Source organism: Drosophila virilis, chromosome X (assembly GCF_030788295.1).
Source record: "Drosophila virilis strain 15010-1051.87 chromosome X, Dvir_AGI_RSII-ME, whole genome shotgun sequence".
NCBI lineage: Eukaryota > Metazoa > Arthropoda > Insecta > Diptera > Drosophilidae > Drosophila > Drosophila virilis.
Genome location: NC_091543.1, coordinates 20,350,146 through 20,374,933, shown reverse-complemented (window position 1 = coordinate 20,374,933; position 24,788 = coordinate 20,350,146). Strand labels below are relative to the sequence as shown.

Genomic DNA, 24,788 nt, shown 5'->3' with positions numbered 1-24,788 from the left:
ACACACACACACAGAGTCGTACATACATATGCATGCGTGTGGATCTGGACATTTGGGCAAAACTTACAAAATGTGCGGATTTTATTTTTTTCCGCACTTACATATGCACATATCAAAGCATGTTGCCACGCCCACCGATGTAATGGTTGGCACATTTTTGAATCTCTTGCATTTGAACCAATTTCAAACATAATATAGGTCCATGGCACTAAAGCGCAGTCTACGATATTGTGTTCAACCACTTTGGAGGCTTGGTTGAACCAATCTTAAGCTAATCTATTTGTAAACTATTTCAATTGTCATCATTTCACATCACTCATATGTAGATAAAGATTGGCATCGTTTTTGTATGATTTTCAATCAACTATTTTAAACAGCTTTTGAACTAGTTTTAAGTTATGTATGTTCACTGTACCTAACTAAAAACCCAAGCTTTTAGTTTTCAGGGCTGCATAAATAAGAAACATTTGAGGTGGTTCGGTTCACGGTTCGAACCCACATTCATGAGCTTAGGTTTTGGTTCTGGTGCAAACCTGGATTTATTGTATATCTTTAATGAAAATCTTTACGTACAAAAAATGGTTTGAAACTTTTTAATTACGCACACGAAAGTGAAGTTCATCTGCATGAACTCAAGCTCAAATGCGTTGCAAATTAAATAAGCACATCTTGAATATCGAAATTCTAAAGGCATAAATCAATTATGGTCAAGTGAAAGTGCAAACAAAGATAAGTGTGAGTAACAAGTGCAGAAGCCAAGTGCAAACAGAGATAAGTGTGATTAATTAGAAGTTAGTGAAACAAATCTTATAATTATGTAAGTACAAAGTTTTGGGCTGAAATTGCAGCTGTGGCCGGTGGCTGGTGGCTGGTGGCTGGTGGCGCCTTAAGAGATGCAGTGGCAGCTTTCGCGCCAGCATTGGCCAATCCAGTGCTCGAGCTTCTTGCAGTACTGATGACACTTGGGATAGTGTGGATGATAGCGTGACTGCTCCTGGCACAGGGCTCGATCCATGGCAATTGCCCGCGACTTGATGGAAACAATGCCCAGCGGCTTCATTGTGGTTGTGGCATCCGACACAAACTTTTCCGGCAGCTCGGATTCATCCGACACATCGTTGTCAAAGTTATCTGCATCCAATTCCGTACTCGGCACCGGCTCCGGTGCTGCACTGGCTTCGCGTCGCTGCTGCAAACGCCACGCCTGGCCACCGCTTGGCCAGACGCAGAGGGAAAGGCCCAGGCACAGCATCAGGATTGGCAATAGTTTCATTTTGGCAGAGCACCAATGTATTTGCACGTCTTTGATGTTGGGTATGTGGAACGCGACTGCCTCGCGGCATAAGCTAAGCTAAAATTTGCATCATTATCAGCGTCTCAATGCGTAGTTTCACATTTCTAATGTTGCGGCTTATCAGCCGCTTCAAGGTTAGAGGTCAGCGCTAATCATGAATGCTCGACTTTAGCTGAGAGTTTGCTTCAATTTACATAGTTCTTAAAAGCGGAGCATATGTAAATCGTCATTATGATTGAATGCAAGATAATTATAGCTGAAGTGTGTGTGTGTGTGTGTATGTGTGTATGTGTGCTTGTGGGTTGTATATGAGTATATAGGTCACTCCACGCATGACGTCACAGCTGACAATGCAAGGCTAGATGCTGCTGGGCTTGCCTGGCCTGGATATAAATGTAGCCCGCTGTGTAAGTCCTTTTTGGGCGTCATATTTCATAGCCTTATCGCTGCTGAGCTGCTGCTTTTTTCCACTCTATCTGTCCTCCATGGTCACTTTATTAAAAAAAAAAAACACACACACACGCACATTTTAAAGCTTGTCGAGTTGTACGACAGTCTAATTTGTATACCCTTTAGGTGTAGTGTAATATCATTATAATTATTTTATTTTTATTTTATGGAAACAACGATTTGTTTCGGGTTTTGGGCAAAATGAACGGCGCCTGCGTACAGTATATTCCAAGCTTCTTTAGCCTAAGGCTTACGCAGATTAAATTCTAGCTACGGGCTCAGCTTCTTTTATATACAAAATTTATATGAAGATGAAAGAAAATTCAACATTTAAATAAAATAATTTGAACCGGATAATGATGGGAATATTGAAAATTATATATATATTTATAATTGTATATCTATGGTATGGTATGGTATGGCTTTAGTTTTAATTTAGTTATAATTTTATAAGAACCAACCAAATTGGGTCATGAGAATCATATAAATAATATATTATGGATGCTGTCTAGCCGCCATAAAAGAAACATTGCCAAATTAGTCTGCAAGGGTATTAAATCTTTGGCGTTATGAGAAGTTTTTTATATATACGCAAGTTAGACACACACATACATACATACATACTTATATGTATATATTTGTATATGTTTTTGCGTAAACGCATCAATTATGTTTACACATAAGCAAAACCAACAACAACAACAACAACAACAACAACAAGAGCAGCAGCAACTAGAAGAAGAAAGCCCATCAAAAATTGTTGAGCTGGTAATTTATGCGGAAATTTGTATTTTTATGCGCGCGAATGCTCAGAGGCCTGCCTGTACAGTAAGTAAAATTGATGGGCGACGGACAGGCAGTTAAAGAAGCATCAAATTGTACAGCCAAAGGCTGCCAAAATCATTGTGGGCTAATTTAAGGCATACACACACACACAGGAAAGAGAGAGACAGAGAAAGATAGAGTGAGAGAGAGAGAGGGAGAGCCAGACACATACAGAGAAAACGCATAAAAGTCCATTTGCTTTAAAATGCAAAAACAATAACAATAATCATAATAATAATAATAATATACAATAACAATAACAGCAACGGAACAGCACTCAAATGTATGTACGACTTTGTACATTACGTCCACAAAGAGCAGCTGCCAAAATAACTTTTAGAATGTTTGCCAATTGCCTCGCTACTCCACCCCCCCCCCCCCCCCACCACCTTAAATAACTGCTTTTTGGAAGTTACATTCGCCCTTTTCGCCATCAGGACAGGCAGCGCTGCCTTCTTGGGGAAGTCAATGTATTATGCAACATAAAGTGGCGGCGATTTTCTTGCCTCATCATCAATCGAGCACCTCCATTAGTGGCCGATTTGAAACTGCGCTTCCCATTATTTATGGTCCGCCTAGGGCAGTTACGATTCTTCACATTTCACGTCATAAAAATCCAGTTGTAAACAACATTTTTATTTGATGAAACACCCCCCACACCCCCTCCATATTGCATATTAATGTGGCAAATATCACAGTCGCAGAATTACATGCGTACGAAGCGTGTGCATATGGAAAAGTATGTAGAAGAGTTTGTTTTGCTTGAAGGTATGTTATGTGCTGTGGCATATTGGTATTATATATTATTACAAGCTGGTACAAACCGCCTTTGCTCTATACAATATATTATGGCTAACAGTTTTATATACATTTGCCAAAGCAAAATTTGTGGAAACGAGTCGGAAGAAACATACAAAAAGCTGTAAGGCCAATGCTCCCAGCAATATTTTGCAGCTATATTCAAAAAAATTGTTGTATATTTCTATAATTAATAAGAAATATGTCGATAAAATACCTAAAAATAAAAATATTTTTTTTAACTCAAGAAAATATTAAGTTATTTTTCAGAAATATCATTCTCTTAATATGGAAAATGTGGCTATAAGATAAGGCGATAAACCATTTAGTTAACAATCAAAAAAACTCTTCCACTAGTCTTCCACCTATTTTCCGCACAATATGCTTAAAATAAACCAAGCGATCGTAGAACTAATGCTGTAAGCTTAACATTGTTTAGTCATCTTATATTTATATATATATTTTCTATAAAATATTCCCTTAACTGCACTTTACAATGAATATGGGGATGGACTCAAAGGGATGCCAAATCAGCCGTACTTATAATATTACATACATATACTATACAGACTTAGATTTCGTTTTATTCTTTGAAGGAACTGCAGAGCTTTTCTTTAATATGACTTAAGTCTTGTGTTCAAGATTAAATTGATCAATTGCTATAGATTTTGTATTTTGTCCACTTTCAATTGCTTGGCAAAAGCGCAAGCCATTCAGAAGAGTGCTTGGGGCGTCAAAAACAAAATGATTTGGTAAACCACTAAATCGCACCGGGCTAGAGACAAAGTGTAGTCTATATCTTTAAATTTGAGAAAAAAAGACGCTGTTACAAGAGACAGTCAGCTAAGCGATTTAATTCCGTTAACGTTAATGAAGCGGAATAATCGTTCAAAATAAACAAAGCGCAACAACAAACAAATAAGAATGTTGCAGTCGGGTGCTACCGACTGCACAATGCCCTAGACTCGAACTTAGAAGAGGTCTTCAATTTGGTGGCTTTATGTGGCAAGACGGGCGGGCTCGCTTTCAATTTGTGAACTGAGTATGGGCACATAGTGTGCATTGCCAAATGGTAGATACACTGTAAACGATTTTTGTGTGATCTTGAAATTGAATATGAATACGATATTAATATGGATAAGAAAGCAATCTAATGTGTGCAGCTTATGATAAACTCAAATGCCATTTGTCTGTAAGCCTCAGATAATCAGGCTGTTTAATACGTGTGTACACATGGAATATGGAATATATAGTGTATGTTTCATGTGTTTACTTTTTGAGATTGATAATAACTTCAAGTTAACATTGTCATAAGCTGTTGTGAATACAGAATGAAGCATACTTCAAGGTAGATGTCAAAATACCCAAGAAAATAAAATATCATATAGAGTATTTAAAGCCTTAAATTGAAAAAATAAGTTAAAATACCCTAGAAGTAAATTACTTTATAGATTGTGCTTTCAACATAAGCCTCAAAGTAAAAGTTAAAATACCCTAGAAGGGTATACAAACAGCTGGAGTAAGCTTCAAGGAAATGTGAAATATTCATTCGGCTCGTTGATGACCTCGACTGATGGCCAGGAAAAGATATTGTCAGTGGAACAACTTTAATGTTATTTTGTTTGTTTCTTGTTTCATTTTTGCTTTAATTAAAAAAGTTTCCTTTTGGAGTTCGTGAACTCTTAGTTTTCCGTGGAGACTCGCCTCCAATGTATATTTGTTTTTATAATACACAATGATACAGATGTGCATATATAATAACAAGCGCTACATATATTGATTTGCTGCCTTGGCTGTTGTCGGGTAACGAAAATATTTTGAAACATTTTCATAACTTAAATATTATGCTCATGTGCACAAAGGCAACACAGTGTCCTTTCCCTCCCCCTGATTGTCCCGATGTCGGGCTCTTTTGGTTCGTTCGGCTTCCCTTCAGATAAAAGAAATATGTTAATCAAAAGCAAAAGCAATACCCAGACAGTCTCTGGCAGTTCTTCGTCCTCGGTCTCGGCGTCTTGCTACTTGGAAACTCTTCTCTGTTGTTGATAATGTTGTAATAGGATAAGAGCATCATTGGTAACCCTAGCCAGGGTATTATAGTGTCACTATCTATGTTAATTATAACAGTACGATAAGTAAATATCGATAAAGAAAAGCGGCTGCAGAGAAGAAGTGGAAGGCAGTCTCTCTACAGTACTAGCAGTAAGAAGACGTGTGGTTAAAAATAAAAAGGCAACCCGAACATAAGTTAAATCAACGAAGAAAATCATACTATTACAATATCAGAAGTGGGATTGACTCAGAAAAAAAAAAAAAAAAAAACACAACAAAATGGAAAATATAAATATAAATGACGTGTCAATAGCGACATTGAAAAGTTGGTTGGCATTACTAAATTTGCCAACAGAGGGTACCAAAACTGAGCTGATGGCGAGATTAAATAAGGTACCAGTGGATATCCGAGACGATGCTGCAAAGGAACTTGAAGTTCAACGTAACAAGGAACAGACAATTGAGGCTCAAAATGAGTTGCAAAACATAATGCAACAACAGCGTGACGAAATAGCAAATGGCGCCGAGATGCTGAAATTGATGCGTCTCGAAATTGAAGCGTCTCGAAAATTCCTAGAAGAATTTCAAGTAACGGTGAACCGCAACTCGCACATCGGCGGGAGCGACGGGGGAGAGCAAGAAAGTGAAGTCGGCGATTTATTGCAGCTAGAGGATGGTCACACTGAAGAAAGACCACGGTCGACGGATGGCAACGCTGGTGCAGCTGATTACACTGGAACGGATGGCAACGCTGGTGCAGCTGATCACGCTGGTGCAGCGGGCAACGCTGGGGCAGCTGGAAGGATCGACGAAAGTGGCAACGCTGTCGGAGGCAACTTAAATAATTGCATCCAAACTGGAGCGATGATGTTAGCCAAGGAAATTTTATTAGAATTTACTGGAGAAAGTGAGGTGCGTAAATGGGTAATGCAATTCTTCAATGTGGCCAAGATCTACAGACTAAATGATATGCAACAGCACTTGCTTTGTATAAGCAAATTGAAAGGCGGTGCTTTGAAGTGGTTGCATGCAGACCCTATGCGCATCATTGCTCCGATTGACGAGATGCTAAATCAATTGGTTTTGGCCTTCGGGGGAGGATTTTCGAAGTCGGAACTACGACAGAAGTTCGAGGATCGGGTTTGGAAACCAGATGAGGTGTTCGCCACATATTTTAGCGAAAAAAGCATATTGGCACAGGACATCAACATTGATGTAGAGGAGTTAATGGAGGGTATTATTCGAGGCATACCTTGCGAAAACTTGCGCACTCAAGCTAGTATGCATTGCTTTACCAATCCGGCTCAAATTTTACGTGCGTTTGCAGCTATAAAGTTGCCAATTAAACGGGTACGAAACCATGTAGTGAAACAAACTGCACAGGAAGCACAGGCGGACAAACAACAACGTTGCTACAATTGCAATGTTAAGGGCCATTGGGCCAAAGATTGTTTAAAGCCCAAACGGGAGGCAGGATCTTGCTATGCGTGCGGCTCAAAGGATCATTTAATAGCAGGATGTCCAAATAAAAAGTATGATATGGAAAACAAATATGTAAGATACTTAAGAATTCATTTTAGTAACTCATTTAACAAATCAATAATTGCAGAATGCCTTATAGACTCTGGCAGCCCTATTTCATTTTTAAAGGAAAAGTTTGTGCCATTAAAAGTAAAGCGTATGCCAGATGCAAATTCGTATGTAGGTTTAAATGAAAGTAAATTGAAAAATTTTGGAAAAATTTTATGTTTTATGAAGAAAAAGTTAATAAATGTTTATTTTAATGTTATAATTGTGGCAAATGAGTCTATGAGGTATGACGCTGTGCTTGGTAGAGATTTTATGGATTCTTTTGGTTTAAATATTGATTTAAGAACATTAAAAATTGTGAACGGGCATAAAGTTGATCACCAGAATAATGGTAAAAATGATATCATAGCTACAAGCTACAAAGAAAAACAAAAAAAAGTGGACGATGAAGATATCAAACACGAGCAAAATGAAACTATATTGTTAAATGATAAAATCGTTAATAAGGAAATAGTCAGTAATGAAACTGGTAGTGATGAATTAGTTAGTGAGAAAATTGTTAGTCCGGAAACGCTTGGTGATAAAGTTGGTAGTGATGAGATAGTTAGAAATAAAATAATTAGTGGTGAAATAGTTAGAAATGAAGTGATTGGGATCGAAACTGTTAGTGATGAGATAGTTAGTTATGGAGAGCTTAAGCTCGAACCTGATAGTGAAGAAGTTGTTAGTGATGAAATTATCTATAATCAAACCGGGATTGAAAAAGTGATTATAGAAGATATAGGAAACAGTGCAGTTAAAATTAATAATCATGTTAATGAAGCGCCAGTGAATAGCGAAATCATGGGAGTGTTAGAAGAGAATTTTGAGAAGGATATCTTAACAATAAGTTGGGAAGATTCTAACAAAAGAGAAAATATATATATTTTAAGTGAAGATATTGATTACAGCACAAAGTGTGAATTTGAAAATTTATTTGAAAATACTTATGTAAAAGCGAAAAGGCCAAATCAGCCAAAATTAAGACATGAGTTAAGCATAAGATTAGAAAACGACAAAGTATTTAATTGTACACCTAGGCGGTTATCTTATATGGAAAAAGAAAAGTTGCAAGAATTATTAGACGACTATTTAAAAGATGGAATCATTAGGCCAAGTTGTTCAGAGTATGCATCACCTATAGTACTAGTGAAGAAAAAAACTGGAGACATGAGGTTATGTATTGATTTTAGAAGACTGAACAAAATTATATGTAGAGACAACTACCCGCTACCATTGATCGACGATTTATTAGACAGACTATGCGGAAAAACAGTATTTTCAAAGTTGGATCTAAAAAACGGGTATTTTCATGTTTTTGTTAATGAGCAATCTATTAAATACACTTCATTTGTTACCCCTTTAGGACAATATGAATTTCTTAGGATGCCCATGGGTTTAAAAACTGCGCCACATGTATTTCAAAGATTTGTTAATAACATATTTTGTGATATGATAAAAGATAATAAGGTAATTGTTTACATGGATGATATTATGATAGCAAGTACAAACATAAAGGAACACATGGAGACCTTAAAGGAAGTGTTTATAAGACTGGTGCAAAACAAATTAGAGTTGAAATTAGATAAGTGTGAATTTTTTAAAAGCAGCGTTAAATATTTAGGATTTGTGGTGGATAGTAAAGGCGTTAGGGCTGATGAAAAAGGGTTAGAAGCGGTTAAATCCTTTCCAATACCAAACAAAATTCAGGGAGTACAAAGTTTCCTAGGGTTATGCTCCTACTTCAGGAGGTTCATTTTAAACTTTTCTATATTAGCTAAACCCTTATATGATTTATTGAAAAAAGATAAGAAATTCAAGTTTGGAGAAGAGGAGTTTAAGTGTTTTAATATGTTAAAAGATAAATTGTTAGAGGCGCCAGTACTATCAATATATAATTACAAAGAAGAAATAGAACTACATTGTGATGCCAGCGCAGTGGGATTTGGGGCTGTTTTATTTCAAAAAAAAGAAGATAGGAAATTACACCCGATTTTTTATTTTTCTAAAAGAACAACCGAAGTAGAGTCTAAATATCATAGTTTTGAGTTAGAAACGCTAGCCATCATTTACGCATTACGCAGATTTCGTATATATCTGCAGGGAAAACGATTTAAAATAATGACAGATTGCAACTCTTTAACTTTAACGCTTAACAAAATAGATTTAAATCCGAGAATTGCTAGATGGGCGTTAGAACTACAAAATTACGATTTTGAGTTAGTGCATAGATCGGGCAAGCAAATGCAACATGTGGATGCGTTAAGCAGATGTTATGAGGACATTTTAGTTATTGAATCCAATAGTTTTGAGGACAATTTAGTTATTTGCCAAAGCAAAGATGACAAACTGGTAGATATTAGAAAGATGTTAGAAAAAGAAGAGCACAAGCTATTCGAAATGAGAAATGGGGTCATTTACAGAAAAACAAATGATGGCAGATTAGTTTTTTATGTACCAAAGGATATGGAAGAACATGTACTTTACAAATATCATGATGAGTTGGGACATGCTGGGAGAGATAAGATGATCGATGCCATTGGAAAGAGTTACTGGTTCCCATATATTAAGGAAAAAGCAATAAAGCATATAGGGAATTGTTTAAAATGCATTGCCTTCGCCCCCAAGACGGGTAAGAGTGAAGGACTATTACATAGCATACCGAAAGGAAACAAACCGTGGGAGATGATCCATATAGACCATTATGGACCAATTAATGCAGGAAGGGCTAATAAATATATATTGGCGGTGGTTGACGGATTTTCAAAATTTGTTAGACTATATACAGCAAAGACAACAAGTACGAAAGAAGCGATTAAGGCATTAAAAGATTATTTCAGAGCGTATAGTAGACCTAAGTTCATTGTATCGGACAGAGGGAGTTGTTTTACTGCAAAAGAGTTTGATGAATTTTTAAAAAATGAGGGAGTAACGCATATTAAAATAGCAACGGGTTGTCCGCAAGCAAATGGTCAGGTGGAAAGGTTGAATAGAGACTTGGGTCCGATGATGGCAAAAATGGCGGAGCCAGAAAATGGTTTACATTGGGATGTTATTATAGAAAATGTTGAATATGCAATAAACAACACACAACACAAAAGCATAAAGAAATTTCCAAGCGAAATGTTATTCGGATTACAACAGAAAGGAAAAGTTGTTGATGAATTAAAAGAAAAATTAGAAGAGTTTACACAGGTGAACACGTGTGATAAAAGAAATTTAGAAAATATAAGAAAGAGTGGAGAAATATATCAAAAAGAAGCTCAAATCAGAAATGAAGAGCGGATTAATAAAAAGAAGAAAGTATCAGTAGAATATAAAATAGGTGACTATGTCATGGTAAAAAATTTTGATAGCACACCAGGAGTTTCAAAAAAGTTAATACCAAGATATAAAGGGCCTTATAGTATAGAAAAGATTTTAAAAAATGATAGATACTTGTTAAAGGATGTAGAAGGCTTTCAATTATCTCGCAACCCGTACGTTGGTATCTGGAATAGCCAAAACTTTAAGCATTGGATGCGAAAATAGGCAATAAGCATTAGTTATAAAGATAGATACACATATAAAAGACAGAGATCGGGAGCTCTCTTTGTCAGGATGGCCGAGTTGTAATAGGATAAGAGCATCATTGGTAACCCTAGCCAGGGTATTATAGTGTCACTATCTATGTTAATTATAACAGTACGATAAGTAAATATCGATAAAGAAAAGCGGCTGCAGAGAAGAAGTGGAAGGCAGTCTCTCTACAGTACTAGCAGTAAGAAGACGTGTGGTTAAAAATAAAAAGGCAACCCGAACATAAGTTAAATCAACGAAGAAAATCATACTATTACAATGTTTTCACTTTGAATTTGAATTCGGGGATTCGCGCAATGGCAAGCCAAAGAAAATAATTTCATTATATACGTATGTTGATTTAATTAAATTTTTAAAATACAAATGTGTTTACGAACATGTACGTACTTATACGCAAATACATCTTCGCTGGTTGGTAACTTCCAAGAAAATGCAAAAAGAGGGAAAGAACACAAGGAAGATAAATAAATAAATCTAGAAAAGCATGGGAATTATATTAACATATGACTGAAGGCGAATCTCAACGTTCCGCAGCTATCATAACACACAAATAGAAGAAATAACTACAATGACAATGTCGTAAGTATTCGAACTAAAACTACCCTGTAATCAAGTGTTAAATTTTTATCTTTTTTTAAGTTGTTAAGAACATTTTCAGGCACATGTGGATGATATCTGTTCACATATAGTTAATATTTTTTTTGTTTATAGTGTATCTTGTGCTGGCAAACTTTAGTACAGCAAAAGTATAGATCGTTGGTCACACTGACACTAGAAAATTTCAAGCGATTCCAACGAGTCTTCCCTCCCCATTTACTCACTGCTTTGGGGCGGCAGAAAGCAATAATAAAAAGCAATAAAATGAACGCAAACCTTGTCAAGCTGATTATATTGCAAGTCAAATATAAAACTGATGACTATAAAGTAATAAAACTGGAAATGGCAAATCCCAGTCCATAAGAAGCCACCAGCCACTGCTTAAAAATGCAATTTGATGAGCCACTCACTCGAGATATGTAGGCGCCAAGTACAAATACAAGCTGACATACAAACGCACACTTACATCCAAGTACATTCAGCTACAAAGTATGCTGTAGAGCTGACTTTGTAGGTTGTAGTTAAGAGAATAATCAAAACATCTATCAAGTAGTTGTTAGCTAATGCATTCATTTCGTTGACAATTAATACAAATGTGAAAATCTAAAGCCAGAGCAGTATGTGACCAAATGGTCAGACGAGTCTGAACCAGCAGAAATCATTTAAGGCGTCAGGCTGGAGCTTACTGCATCTGGAGCGACTATGTTGGGGAGAATATGATTCCCCTCAAGTGGAAGTTCAAGGACATGCCGTGTGGAAGTGAATTCAATTCCAAAGCACGCAAAAACTGGACTGATAATCCCTATAATTTCTAGAGCCGCTAAAATGTTAAACCCTAACAATCAAAATCGTAAACATTTGGATATTTAATATTGTTTATATGAGTCTAATCCTTTTACCGTGCCTTACACTGCCCGCCTGTAGACTTCTACCGCCCAAAAGGCGCTGTTAGAAGGAACAAAAGTTGAATTTAATAGTTTTTATACATTTTCCACGCTGGTGAGCGCAGTTTTTCATAAACCCGTCTAGCTGCTAATTATTGTCAGGAAAAGAAATTGTAGGCGGCAGCTTGAACTTTCCAGAACTGGAAATAGGCGTTGAAAAAAAAAAACAATACAAAGGAATATGCGTAAAAAAGTTTTAATTGCCTGTTGCTACTACAGGGCCGGATTTCTCAGAATATCACAAAACGTTCTAAGATGAAGAAACTGCAGTACTTTTCAATTGTCGCATCCTTTTTTTTTACCAACTAACGAGAGTAATCCTTCTCGGCGACCGCTCGATGCGCAGGAAATGGCAAATGGAAACATGTGCATGTGTGTGTGCGTGTGTGTGTTGAAATGCTGATGGCTTGAAAAATGCACGACTTTGGCCATGCAATTAAAATGGACAACAACAGCGCACTCGGTGATGGCCATAACGTATCCGACGCGTTGACAGCCCATTGATGTGGGTCCATCTTCTTGACGTCGTCGTCGTCTTCGTTGTCGTTGCTGTCCTTTCCATTTGAGCTGTCGAGCTCGGTAAATGTCATCTGGCTGGCAACGCATTTGCCAGTCTTTCTCTCTCTCTTTCTCTCTTTCCCTCTCTGTCTCTGTCTCTCTTTGTGTTAGCAATTAAAAAGCTAAATACAAATGGATTCCAATACAAATTGTTAAATTAAAACAATGTCAGTCAGAATTGATGTCTCAAATTCCAAAAATGTTTATTTGAAAAGTTGGAAAGTTCAAGGCACCTTATTTTTTATACCCTCAACCCACTGATAGTGCATGAAAGGGGTGTAATGTTTTTGTGCGCATGTATGTAACAGACATAAGAATCCATCTCGCATATCCATGTATATACATATATGTTGACCTATTCTTAATTGTTGAGTCCATGTAGCCATGTCTGTTCGTGATTTATTCTAGTTGCCGATACCCTGTTTATTTCCAAAATAGCGATAAAAGTCTATTTTGAGACTTGCATTGTAAGCATAACTCAAAAACTATAAGAAGCATTATTGAATTTGGTTTGTTGGCTGTCGTATCGTATATAGAGATTATTTTCAGATAACTTCCAACAGAAGATACCTTCGAGAAATCACAAAACGCGCAAGTTGAATATTTTAATACTTATTTTTTCACTAAAAATTCACTGTAAGAAATGCAAAATTTTCAAAAAGAATATATATAATTTGTAGTAGAAGATAAGCTCAAAGGCAGGTTTGCTTACGTTTAAGCTCAGCCGGAAAATTTGAAATTGAATGCAAATCGGGAATTGAATAAGCTGGGGGCCAATTATCACAACATTAAATTGAGTTGAACACACAACGCCCATATACACTTACACGCGCGCACACACACACACACACACACAAGCTGAGTGGGCAATGCAGGCAGCCAGCATAATATTTTGTTATCCTTGTGCTTGTCGGGGCATAGGGCAGAGGGCACAAAAGACAATCACGAACAAAACAATTTGATAATTAATCGTTTTAACCTCTTGTCTCAGCTAGTTATGTGTATGGGGCAGCGTAATCACGTCATATCAATTATATCGGATAGTTGTGTGTGTGCGACCGGAACCGGAAACGGCAAAAATGATTGTTCCAAATGCCGCTTCTGTTGTTGTTGTTATTATTGTTCTTCTTGATGATGACATTGGCTGGCAAAAACCATTTGCAGATAATATACGCCTTGCTGCTAGGATGTGAACCTTTCCGACATCACGGCGGACTAACCGCGATGTCTGTTAAACAGGCGTAAATATAATAAATAAGCCTCCCACATTGTGTCCCATATCTGTCTCATTAATAATGAGATAACTGACTGCTCGCCCACAAAAAACTTTGCTACTATTATTATGTTGCAAGCATTCGGCGTATTCTTGGCAAATTTCAAAAGAAATCATCGACTTTTCGTTGATTCGATTTTAATAACTTTTTGCTCTGGTATAATTAATTGCATCTGATTTAATTAACATAAGGCTTTTTTGCTCAAATAACAACAATAAGTTCTCATATGTTTCTCTGTAACAGGCTTTTTTTTAACTTCCTTGCTTACAACATCCCTGATTCTAGATTTTGGTTTAAGCCGTAAAATATTTAAGTTTTTTTTCTAAATGAAACATTTCAGTTTATGTTTTATATTTGCGCGTTCTGCGTTCTAAGGAAAATATATCCAGTCTTAAATATTTTTACATAGAAGCTGCCCGAGATTAAAATTAACTTTATTTATATTTAAATTCTGGTTTGGTTGAAGGTTCGATTCATATTATTGACGATACATATTTGAGAGTCTTATTCATGAAAATACTCACAGCAAACATCTATAATCTATTGCAACTAATTGAACAACAAAATTTCAAAAAACCAGGTTGAAATCAATTGGTGTTACCGATCGACTTTGAGGTTTTACCATCTTGAAACAGTTGTCAACAAAATGAGTTACACTCGAATTTTCATACATACATACATTACGATTATGACGACTTTGTGGTTTGTCATTGTGGTTGGAAAAAGTCTATGGTCTGTGGACTGACTGACTGTGGTGTTTGGCATCAGCATCTGGGACTGCCAGAAAGACTTGTGATTTGGGCCAACATTGTCAAACAATAACATGACTTTACAATTAATTTGGCCTTACAATATGATAACAGTTCAAGACCGACAATCAAATGGGGCATCAGTCCGAGCAGCTGCTGCAAACGGAGACAGGAGACAGGCGACAGGCGACATGTGGCAGGCGAAACGAGCCCAAGACGCGTATCCGGCTTGTAAGCCCAAGCCGCATGCTCATGTAAATGTGAATGTATATGTGAATGTAAATGTAAATGATATTTTTAAGAGCCAGCGCCAGACCTAGGTCTGTGTCTTTGTCTTTGTCTTTGTCTGTGGCAGTGTCTGCGTCTGGGCCTGGCCCATACGGTTGGTCGAATCTGAAAATTTACAGCTGCCGAGCCAAGCGGGCAATGGCATTGACTTCCTGACGCTAACTGGGTGGCAATGGAGTTGCCAGAGTTGCTGTCAACTCAGAGAGCCACATCAGACGATGGGGATATTAACGGGACTGGCACTCAAGAGCCGTTGTCCTTGCTGTTAGATCAACAGCTTACACACGCACACACAGACGCGCTGTAATCTAATCAAATGACAATATACTTGTACGCTTTCTGCTATCGTTGGGCATTAGCCCAGCCCAACTGCCGCTGACAAGGCTCACACATGCTGCATTAGAATGTTGTGTCTCTTTCGTATTTGCTATTGCCATCTCTGTTTATTGTTTGCTGCTGTCACGCAGTGTCTAAGCTCCAATTTAAATGTCATTTATTTTAAATGTAATAACTATTTCAGCATGCACTTAGTCAGTCAGTCAGTCAGTCATTTGGTCGGGCTGTCGCTTCTCGTGTGCCTGATTGCAAAAATGATTGCATGTAATCTCTCATACGACACATTGGCCATCATCATAATGCAGCCCGCCGAGTGTTTTTGTGTTTGCATTACAGATTTGTTACGCCCGGCCTGTTGTTATGGATTTCAAAATACAATCAATCATTGCTCAGTGTGTTGTCCTCTGTCTATTTCTCTGTGCTGAAATAATCCTCGATTTAGCCTCATTTGCCTCACATTCTCTTTTAAATGCACAGTGTAATCCCTACACTAAGTGTTAACTTGTGCTTGTTTTCTTCACTTTAAATGATAAAAAACTAATCATCACATTCCGCTTGGCTTTCAATTTTAGTTGACAAAATAATGTTCCACTTTTGCGACATTTCTACCGTACGATACATGGTTATGGTCTTATTTGTCTTTGCGACATATTCTTTACCCAATACTGAAATTTTGTTTATGGTGAATATAAATGTTTTTACTTTTTTTTTTTAACAAATGACATAGCAATTTGCAGAGTAGTGAAGCTTGTAAATGTAAAAAGTCTTCCATACAAGAGCCAAGCTGTAATGTATAGTTATCCGATCCGGCCAGTTACGACATATGTACTGCCTGCAATAGAAATACGAACCTACCCAAAGTTTCAAGACGATAACTTTCAGATTGAGAAACAGCCATGTTAGATTTATAATTTTTGATTTTTTGTTTAATTTAATTGATAAAATTCATAACGCAGAGCAAAAAGTGTTTCCAGTTCAGTTCGCCAAGCACTTTCCTGTAGAGTAAGCGGTTCAAAAATACATCATATGTATATCTTACTCCGATAGTTTTTGTGACAACGCTGTTTGTATGGGATGACCAGTCTATATGTTGTTTGGTTGGTGACATTACATACATATATACAATCACATACATGTACGTTTCTTTGAACGTATCTAGTCAAAGATTCATAGAATTTAAGCGAACAACTGCCAGCTCTGAGCGAAGCTCTCTTGAAATCCGGGTCAGTCCGGTTCGATCCCTTCGATCAGTAGAATCGCACAGTAAGTTTCTCCATTCATTATTTTATTTGTAAGTATTATGAGACAATATTAAATGATAAAATAATAAAATAATCAGGCCTCACAATTACTCTTAAATTTGGTTGCAACTTGTAACGTGAATAACATTTCAGGAAAATGGCAATTCAACTTTTTTCCACTGCAACTGATCTGCCCTGGCAGTTGACCGATCTTAAGATGGTGCACGTGTGCGCCTTTGATGGCAAAGAGTTTTATACTCCAAAAACGCTTGGATATTATCGTCAACCGAATGACGATGATTTTCCCATGGATTTAAACAAGGGCTTTGACAAATTTATCCAATATTCGCTCAGCTTTTATTCGGAACTTCGTTGCCTGAATTACATCATGCAGCTGCCGGAGCCGAAGCGCCAATTGGGGCAACTAGATTTTTGCACCAATCGCGGATCGCTGCTTAGAATAATGAGCTCCAAGCAATTGAAACTGGTGGCGATCAAATTTAGGGGCTGCATTTACCTAAACGCTGAAGCGGTACCGGATAATGACATCAAAAAACAGTACACATATTTATTCAAGTTGCGTCAATACCTGATTGTCGGTAAGTTGGATGCATACTTCTCGATTTTTACATTAAATATAAAAATGGTCAAAATGGAATACATATATCCAAGTTCTTGAGTTGTGTCGCGTTGTGAACCCTTCCATCCGTCTTTCTGTGTTTATGCTAGCAAAATCATGTCTTCGACTCTGTAACATGTTAATGTTTATTCATGTTTATCACATGACTTCTTCTTCGTACTATAATACTTATATGCTATATTTCTACGCCTAAATGAGTATTTGATTTGACATTGATATCTGTTATTGAAAATGGTTAAAAATGCGTTATTCTCTTTTATGCCAATGTATATAACAGGTAGAAGGAAGAATCTTCGTTCCCATTAAGTATATATGTATATTCTTGATTAGCATCAATAGTCAAGTCGATCTAGTCATGTCCGTCTGCCTAGAGCAAGAGACTTGAACTTTGGTGTGTGGGTCCTCCTAGTTTCCGCTCAGTACGAGTTTCCGATTATCGATAAGTAATAAAAACAACAATTTACATTAAAATCCTGTTATTTGAGCAAATTTGCTAAACAATAAGAACAAGAGCCACCAAACGTGACATGTATCTTCTAGAATAGTATATGTATATATAATAAGTATCTTTCATTTTATAGCTATCATCAACTCCTTGCTACTACCTCATAGCTATGAATCAATTTAATAAACCAACTTGCGTTGCACACCAATTTGAGTCACAATTTTAATGCATTTGAGAATACACAAATGTTCTATAGCGAGCTCGAACCCTACCGAGTGGACATTTTTTTTTTAAATTTATTTTTATTACTACTAATGCAAACGACCGAGTGCGAGCTGCAATTAGTGTTGGAACTACACCCTCTTACTTGTTATTATTTAATTAATACCGAACATACAGATCAACTTGGCGATATGCCTAATACCGATAGACCAGTGGATCAGAACAAGCAAAGCTATGGAACTTTTACTGCAAAGTTGGGAAAGTTTAGGCTGTTGTACACATCGGAAATCCATGGACTCGAAAATACCGAGCCGCTGGGCAACTTGTAAGCATTGACATTGACACCCAGCTAATAACCAATATTTTATATGTATGAATATAAATGCATAAATATATTAGGAATGATCTGGAAGTGTTAAAGCACTGCCGTTTGACATCCATGCGAGTTTACCCAATGCATGTGGATTGGCGTCGAAATTATCGTATGAAACGATGGTTACTTTCCGCCCATATGGTAGGTATAGACCAGATAAAATTAGCTGCCTGCAATTACAAGGGCTTGGTTACCGAGCCCATTGTTACCGAGAATTTGGCCAACCTTATTAAGGTGAGCGTATGGCCCATTTATGTTGCTTCCTAATCTCTGAAGTTGTGTCCCGTTTAGGAGCAGTCCTGGTGCCTATCTGAATGTATGCAGACGCTTCACCTATTCCTCAGCGAGATTAGCCAGGTTACGGCAAACACGGACTGTCCATATACCAATTTTATTTTCAACGTACAAGACAATAATGTCCACTATGAATGTGAGGTTGGAAAAAACAGCTTTCTTAGCAAGGAATATATTGATTTTGTTTTGCGATTATAAATATTATTTCTTATAACTGAACTTAATACGTTGTTTTTTGTCCCCTAAAAGCTCTTGGATTAATAAAACAATTTTATGTTCTCAATTCATTTTGGCCCAAACTAAAGGCTGGTTAAATCATAAGTCAGCCAACTGCCAAGTGCCACCTGCTGTTGAGCCCAAAAGGGCTGCAACAAATCAATGTCTCACAGACCTTTGCCAACTTCTTGGCAAGCTCAGCAAATAATGTAAGTGTAAGTAAATATAAATTGTTATAGCAATTTAGCAATGTGCGAAAAATGAAAGATGCGTCGACAATTTAGATATTGAGGCATTGGTTCATTGAAGCAGCTACAGAAACTCTCAAAATGTATTTGGATGCATTTAGACTTTAATATTCTAACACAATCTTAATCGAATTACTAAATTTTCCGTTCTCCAATTCGATATGTGGCAAAAACGGGCAATTACAAAACTGTCAACTCGTCAATAAGATTTCGATACAATAAGGTTCAGAAAGCAGGAGTAAAGCTAAACAAATGATAACTTTGAACTAAATAAAAAAAAACGTGAAACTTCGATAGTCATTAAACAAAACAGCCCCAATGCTCGACAAGGGGACACCCAGTGCCCATCTTCCTAGATGTATGCTATACCAGATTTCTAGCTTGAATAAGCCTAAGGTATACATCGATTTGTATCGATCTTGTAAGAGGCCCTTTGATGATTTAGAACACACGTGCGCTCTCAGAGAATTTCATTTTATAAGGATTATAAAGTTTAGTAACCCAAAAGTAAGTTGTTTTGTTATTTATTGCACTATTATATTTGTCTACAAGTTGAAATATGTATCTTATAATATGACTTATAGATACATGCTATATAATTAAGATGTCGCCGGTTGCTGCGCCTTGCATTTTCCACTGTTTCAAAGGCTTTGCTTGAGATTGGATAAACAATGTAATTGCAATGTCATATCAAGCATATGTAGAGAACTGCACCAGCCAAATTCGAGCACTGGCAACTTATTTATCTAAAGCTATCATGCGCATTAAGGATTATCTTAATTACTAATTAAAATTGTTCGATTCACTTCATGCGGCCAGTAAGCAGAAAATTCAGGCTACAACAGTTGAGAAATGATATAATGCTTACTTAAAGGCGAATGCATTGTTCTTGAATTTCCATAGCCCAGGCTGTCATCAATAGGATGACAAGCGAGAGACGTTAAAATTGAATATATGTATGTAGGTTCCTTCTGGGAAGCATGTTAATGTGCCTGCACTCGAATTGTGTATAGGCGAGTCAAACACGTATCCATACGAGCATGCATGTGTGCGTCGGAGCATGAGAATGGCTATTGAGTAGGGGCAGAGGAGCTGGCAGCATCTCGATTCTAGCTCTGGCCTGTGATTAAAATGATATTTTCAGACAATGTCAAACAGCGTGTGACTAATGGGTCTGGTCTATGGGTTGTCCGAAATGTCTGTTATTACTTGATAAATCTTGTCGGTCACACATTTAGAAGACCAACACTCTCTCACACACACACACGCGCGCACATTTATAATGGTCTGTTTGTGTGTGTACACAGGGCAATCGTGTGTTTGTTTTATGCAAATCCCCCACATTCGAGCCTAATGACAAATGGGTCAAAAATTTGAGGCTAATGACACAAATATGCTTGTGCTATATGCTATAAATTTTATGCATAAATAAACTCGTATAAGGTTAGAAGCATATACTCAAAAAAAAAAAAAAAAAATATATATATATATATATATATATATATATAAAAAGAAACCGGAAAAAGGAGAAGAGAAATGCAAAGAGCACGGGCTTGGCAAACAAGCAAACTATGATTGAAGACTTTCAGGCAACGACCTTTGCGGGCTGTTTCGGCTCCGCACATTAATCAATGGCCAAATAAACATAAGATTAACTTAAATGGCCATAAGGGCGCTTTAACATTATAATGGATTTGGTGAAAGGCGAGCGCAGGCGACTAACTCTAACAGCTTTCCAGTTGGGAGGGCCTTTGGTTGCAATGCCTGGGTATGATAATATGAAACATACATACAAAAATGCACATATTTCGTACTCAATTGTCTTTAAAATAGAAAACCTGAACCGCAAACTACGCAGAGAGAAAAAAATCAAGAATTTAAAGACCAAAACTACTTGCATCAGTCAAATTTTGGTCTTTAAATAATATCAATTTTATCTTTGAACCAAATTTTCTGATCATATTTCAAGTATACTTAAACTTGGTAGGAGATTAGTTTATACTTGAAGCATATACTCATGTACATATGTACATATATAAATACACATGGGCTACGTGCAATCAAAACAAGCCTTTATTAGGTAAGAAGACTTTATGTACATACATATGTATGGATGTATGTATGTAACTTTAAGGCTTTGCATTGTACATTTGTACATTGAAATACATATATAGCTGTTGATCAATGAAAAATATACATACCCGTATGTATGTATGTATATTTCAGTCAAATATGTCTGCTTTAATTACACATTACACATTTCATGGCGAAATTACTTTTACAAGAATAAGATAAACACGGACAAAGTAATACCTACATATACATACATAGATGTATGTACATTCATGTATGTGCTTATTCCTAGAAAAGCATGAAAATCGACGCCGGTCTACTTGTATAAGCATACGCACACCGTTGCATCCATACATAAACGCATACATATATATTTTTGGAAACGAATAGGCGTTGCGACGGCGTCGCCCTATCTGTGTATGTATGCGTATACAAATAAACATACACAATGTATGTGTGTGCAGATATTTAAAAAAAATGCATATACATACATTAATGCCTGCGTACTTATGTATGTAGTATCTATGTAAATAAATAAATGGCGATTCGCATTCGTTTCCGCGTACATATTTACATTTGTACTGGTAGAACTACAAAAACATTGAGAATTGAAAATTTGAAAACGTGCTGATTCTCAAACTTTTTTTTGGTCTCTTCATCCTTGCAGCTGCCGATAAAGACGCAGTATTCTAGATTCAAGAATTTTAAAACTTGAATCAGCATTTATTCTTATTGATCTTTAAGAGCTTAAATTTTGTACAAGTACTACTTGAAATACGTTTTTTTTGTACTTGATTCAAGGAATTTTTTACTTATTTTAAGACCTTTTAGAGCGTGTATGAAAAAAACTAAGAACAACACTTAATCCAAGAAGTTGTATCTCGATTCGGGCTCGAAACCTTACAATCTTGAAACTTGAGCGGACATTAATTAAATTTGTTTGGTTTTAATTTTGCGATACTTTTCGTAACGTACTAAGCGATACTCTTTCCTTGAGATAAAGCTCTGCTAAATAATAATAATTATAATAAAAGTAATAGCAATAATAATTAATTTCGACCTTTTAATTCAATTGAAATATTTCATTTCTGTTACATTTGCCATATACATACAGATCGAACTCCAATTCCTGCTGGACAAGTTAATAAAAAGCCAAATAAATACGAAATCTGTTAAACTGAAACTTCAACATAATCTCATGGCACGTACAGTATGTGATGTATTATTTACATTAGTTGTCCAATTCAAATACAATAACTGCAATACAATGAAGCAGATGTTGTTGGCCAAGGCTGGTACGTTGGTTAGTTCTTTGCTAGCTAGTCTTTATATTTGTATTTGTGTTTGTATTTGTGTTTGTATTTGTGTTTGTGTTTGTATTTTTGTTAGTTGTGGGTCGGACAGACGGACAATGCTGAAAGTTTACATGTGTGTATCCCATAAGAAAATCATGGCTGGCGACAATAAAAAAACACCCATACGTGCACACACTCATGCCTACACACACACACACACACACACACACATAGAGTTATGGAGCTAAACTAAGGCAAACGTAGCAAGGCACAACCCAAATACGAGTGCATATGTGGGTAAGGGAAGGGTGACAAAAAAAGCGCAGAGACCTAAACAAATATGCAGGAAGCGTGACAGCGGCAATGGATCCAAGAACATTGAGCTTGAAAGCTGGACCCAAAGCTGTTGCTGAAACCGCGGAACAGGAACTACCACTATTTGTCTTGATTACGTCCATCATTATCGAGCCTTTGCTCAGTTTCGAATAACACTCAACGCATTTCGAAAACAATTTTGATTTGGGCTGTCTTCGAATCGCTAAAATCTGATTTTCTTAATGCCAGGATATTCATTAATGCACAGATTGCTTATAGAAAAGTGTTTTCTTATTGAAAAATGAACGGTAAAAAAAAAAAACAAAATAGAAAGCCGACCGTGACGGGATTCGAACCCGCAACCTCCGGATTCGAAGTCCGACGCCCTATCCATTAGGCTACACAGCCTTGTTGAATCCGTGAGAACAAGTTGACATTTTGAATTTTATCGAAATCGAATCGATTAATACTGAAGTAAGCCAGCGTTACCTTTTATATTGAAAACCGGGTTAATTGGGTATATAAATTCATGTACTTTTAAGTTAGATATTAGGTTAACTAAATTCAAAAAATATTATCCAAGAAAATACTTCTTGCTCATGAGTATTGGCAGTTGCCATGCATTTTCATTTAGCTGAGCGCTTTTTGGCCACTCAGCATTTTCTGCTAGACATGGAATTGCCCAATATTGTCGAAATGCCTTGAGACTGCGACAGAGCGTCATAAAGAGGCCCTTCAGCTTTGTGTAGTACTTCTGATGCTCTCAATTGCTGAGGTGGCAAAACGACTTAAGTTGTTGGCATTATGAAAAACACTTGACAGCCCGTCCGTTGAGTTTGTTCCGAGTCCTAGTCCCATTCCCAGTCCAAGTCAGTGTCTGTGTCCGAGTCCTAAGTCAACAACTAGGGGGGCATTCTTCAACACCTTCCGTACGGACAGCAACATGGCACACCTTTTGCGGTAATAAGCTGCAATTTTATTATAACAATTTCCGTCAGGCCGTGTGGGTTAGGGCAGCAGCGTTGGGTCTGTGCGCGACCATTTCAGATAAATGCAAAATAAAAAAAATGCATAAACAAAGGAACTCATTAAAATTTTTTGGCAAGCCCGAAGAAAAATAAGTGTCATAAATACTGTCCACGAAATTCTGCTCTTTGGGGCTGCTACTTTCAATGAAATTCTTAGACAGACACAGCCACACTTGAGGCTCAATATTAATTTCCAGTAAATTGTGGTGCTCGGTTCGTATGCGTCCACGATTTTGTTGGTCTACTGTACGCTTCATCTTTGTCAACTGTCATTGGGACGGCATGTAGCACACATTACTCATACGCCGCAGGTGCCCAAATATTTGCTTGGATATCGCTAATGCGCAGCCGTACACTATCGTTGTTGTAACCGCAAACAGGCAGTGTATCCGAAAGATACTTTCGCAGCACATCAAATTAGCGTTCTAACAAACTGGCCCCGAATATTTGCCCAACACTTTTGGGACGCCGGGCGCACACACACACACACACACACACGCGCACACACAGCTAGTCTAGACCATACACTTACACGCACACACACACACACCCTCGTATGCGTCCGCCAGGTGGGTTTTAGTTGAGTTTCTCTTGCAATTTATTCGCCGGCAAAGCAAACGCAGCTCAGCCAAAAGGCAAACAAATACAAATCCTATTTGAATTGTAACCATTTTGCTGAGTGGGGTAAATAGCATATGGGGCTTAGTAGGTTCGTAAGTGTAGACAACAGCTTGGAATGAGACTTTGTTATTTTATTTATTTTGATTTTTTTTGCTTGATCAGCTAACTGCGTGCCTCAATACGCTGCATTGGCGCTGAGCAAATATTAATCTGCAGACATTGACGGCGATTGCCCCACTTGCTGAAACCTGAAATATCTGTGTGGTTGCACGTGTGGCAGGCTTGTGGCTTTGCATTCGCATTGCCCATGCAGCCAAATCAATTGCAGTTCACAGGCAAATTAAAATGAATTTTGAAATGAGAATCACGTGCCGCCGCTGCTGGCTTCGCGACCCTTTGCATCATCTCGTTGCACTCACTCCAGATTTGAGCTGCACTTGCGGCATCAGCAGCTTTTTGTTTGC

General features: G+C 37.2%; 3 protein-coding genes and 1 non-coding gene across 7 annotated transcripts; 2 read left to right on the top strand and 2 right to left on the bottom strand.

Annotated features, from left to right (window-relative positions):
* Positions 1–502: 502 nt before the first annotated feature.
* Positions 503–1,324, bottom strand: LOC6631374 (uncharacterized). The gene has a single exon (XM_002055612.4). The coding sequence runs from the start codon at positions 1,271–1,273 to the stop codon at positions 887–889; it is 387 nt and encodes a 128-aa protein (XP_002055648.1). The 5' UTR covers positions 1,274–1,324; the 3' UTR covers positions 503–886.
* Positions 1,325–5,422: 4,098 nt separating this feature from the next.
* Positions 5,423–10,820, top strand: LOC138911244 (uncharacterized). 4 transcript variants are annotated; one of them, XM_070209159.1, is made up of 3 exons: positions 5,423–6,331; positions 6,398–6,951; positions 7,029–10,820. In XM_070209159.1, the coding sequence occupies exons 1-3, from the start codon at positions 5,699–5,701 to the stop codon at positions 7,132–7,134; spliced, it is 1,293 nt and encodes a 430-aa protein (XP_070065260.1). In that variant the 5' UTR covers positions 5,423–5,698; the 3' UTR covers positions 7,135–10,820. The 4 variants fall into 4 exon arrangements, with proteins under 4 accessions (XP_070065260.1, XP_070065256.1, XP_070065257.1 ...); XM_070209155.1 differs by having other exon boundaries at positions 5,423–6,951; XM_070209156.1 differs by having other exon boundaries at positions 5,423–6,973; positions 7,041–10,820.
* A 5,891-nt stretch (positions 10,821–16,711) lies between these two features.
* LOC138911145 (uncharacterized) lies at positions 16,712–18,190 on the top strand. The gene is made up of 2 exons (XM_070208603.1): positions 16,712–17,153; positions 18,039–18,190. Exons 1-2 carry the CDS (start codon positions 16,712–16,714, stop codon positions 18,188–18,190), a joined length of 594 nt encoding a protein of 197 aa, XP_070064704.1.
* A 4,820-nt stretch (positions 18,191–23,010) lies between these two features.
* TRNAR-UCG (transfer RNA arginine (anticodon UCG)) lies at positions 23,011–23,083 on the bottom strand. The gene has a single exon. It is a non-coding gene; the product is annotated as a tRNA-Arg (tRNA).
* Positions 23,084–24,788: the final 1,705 nt, after the last annotated feature.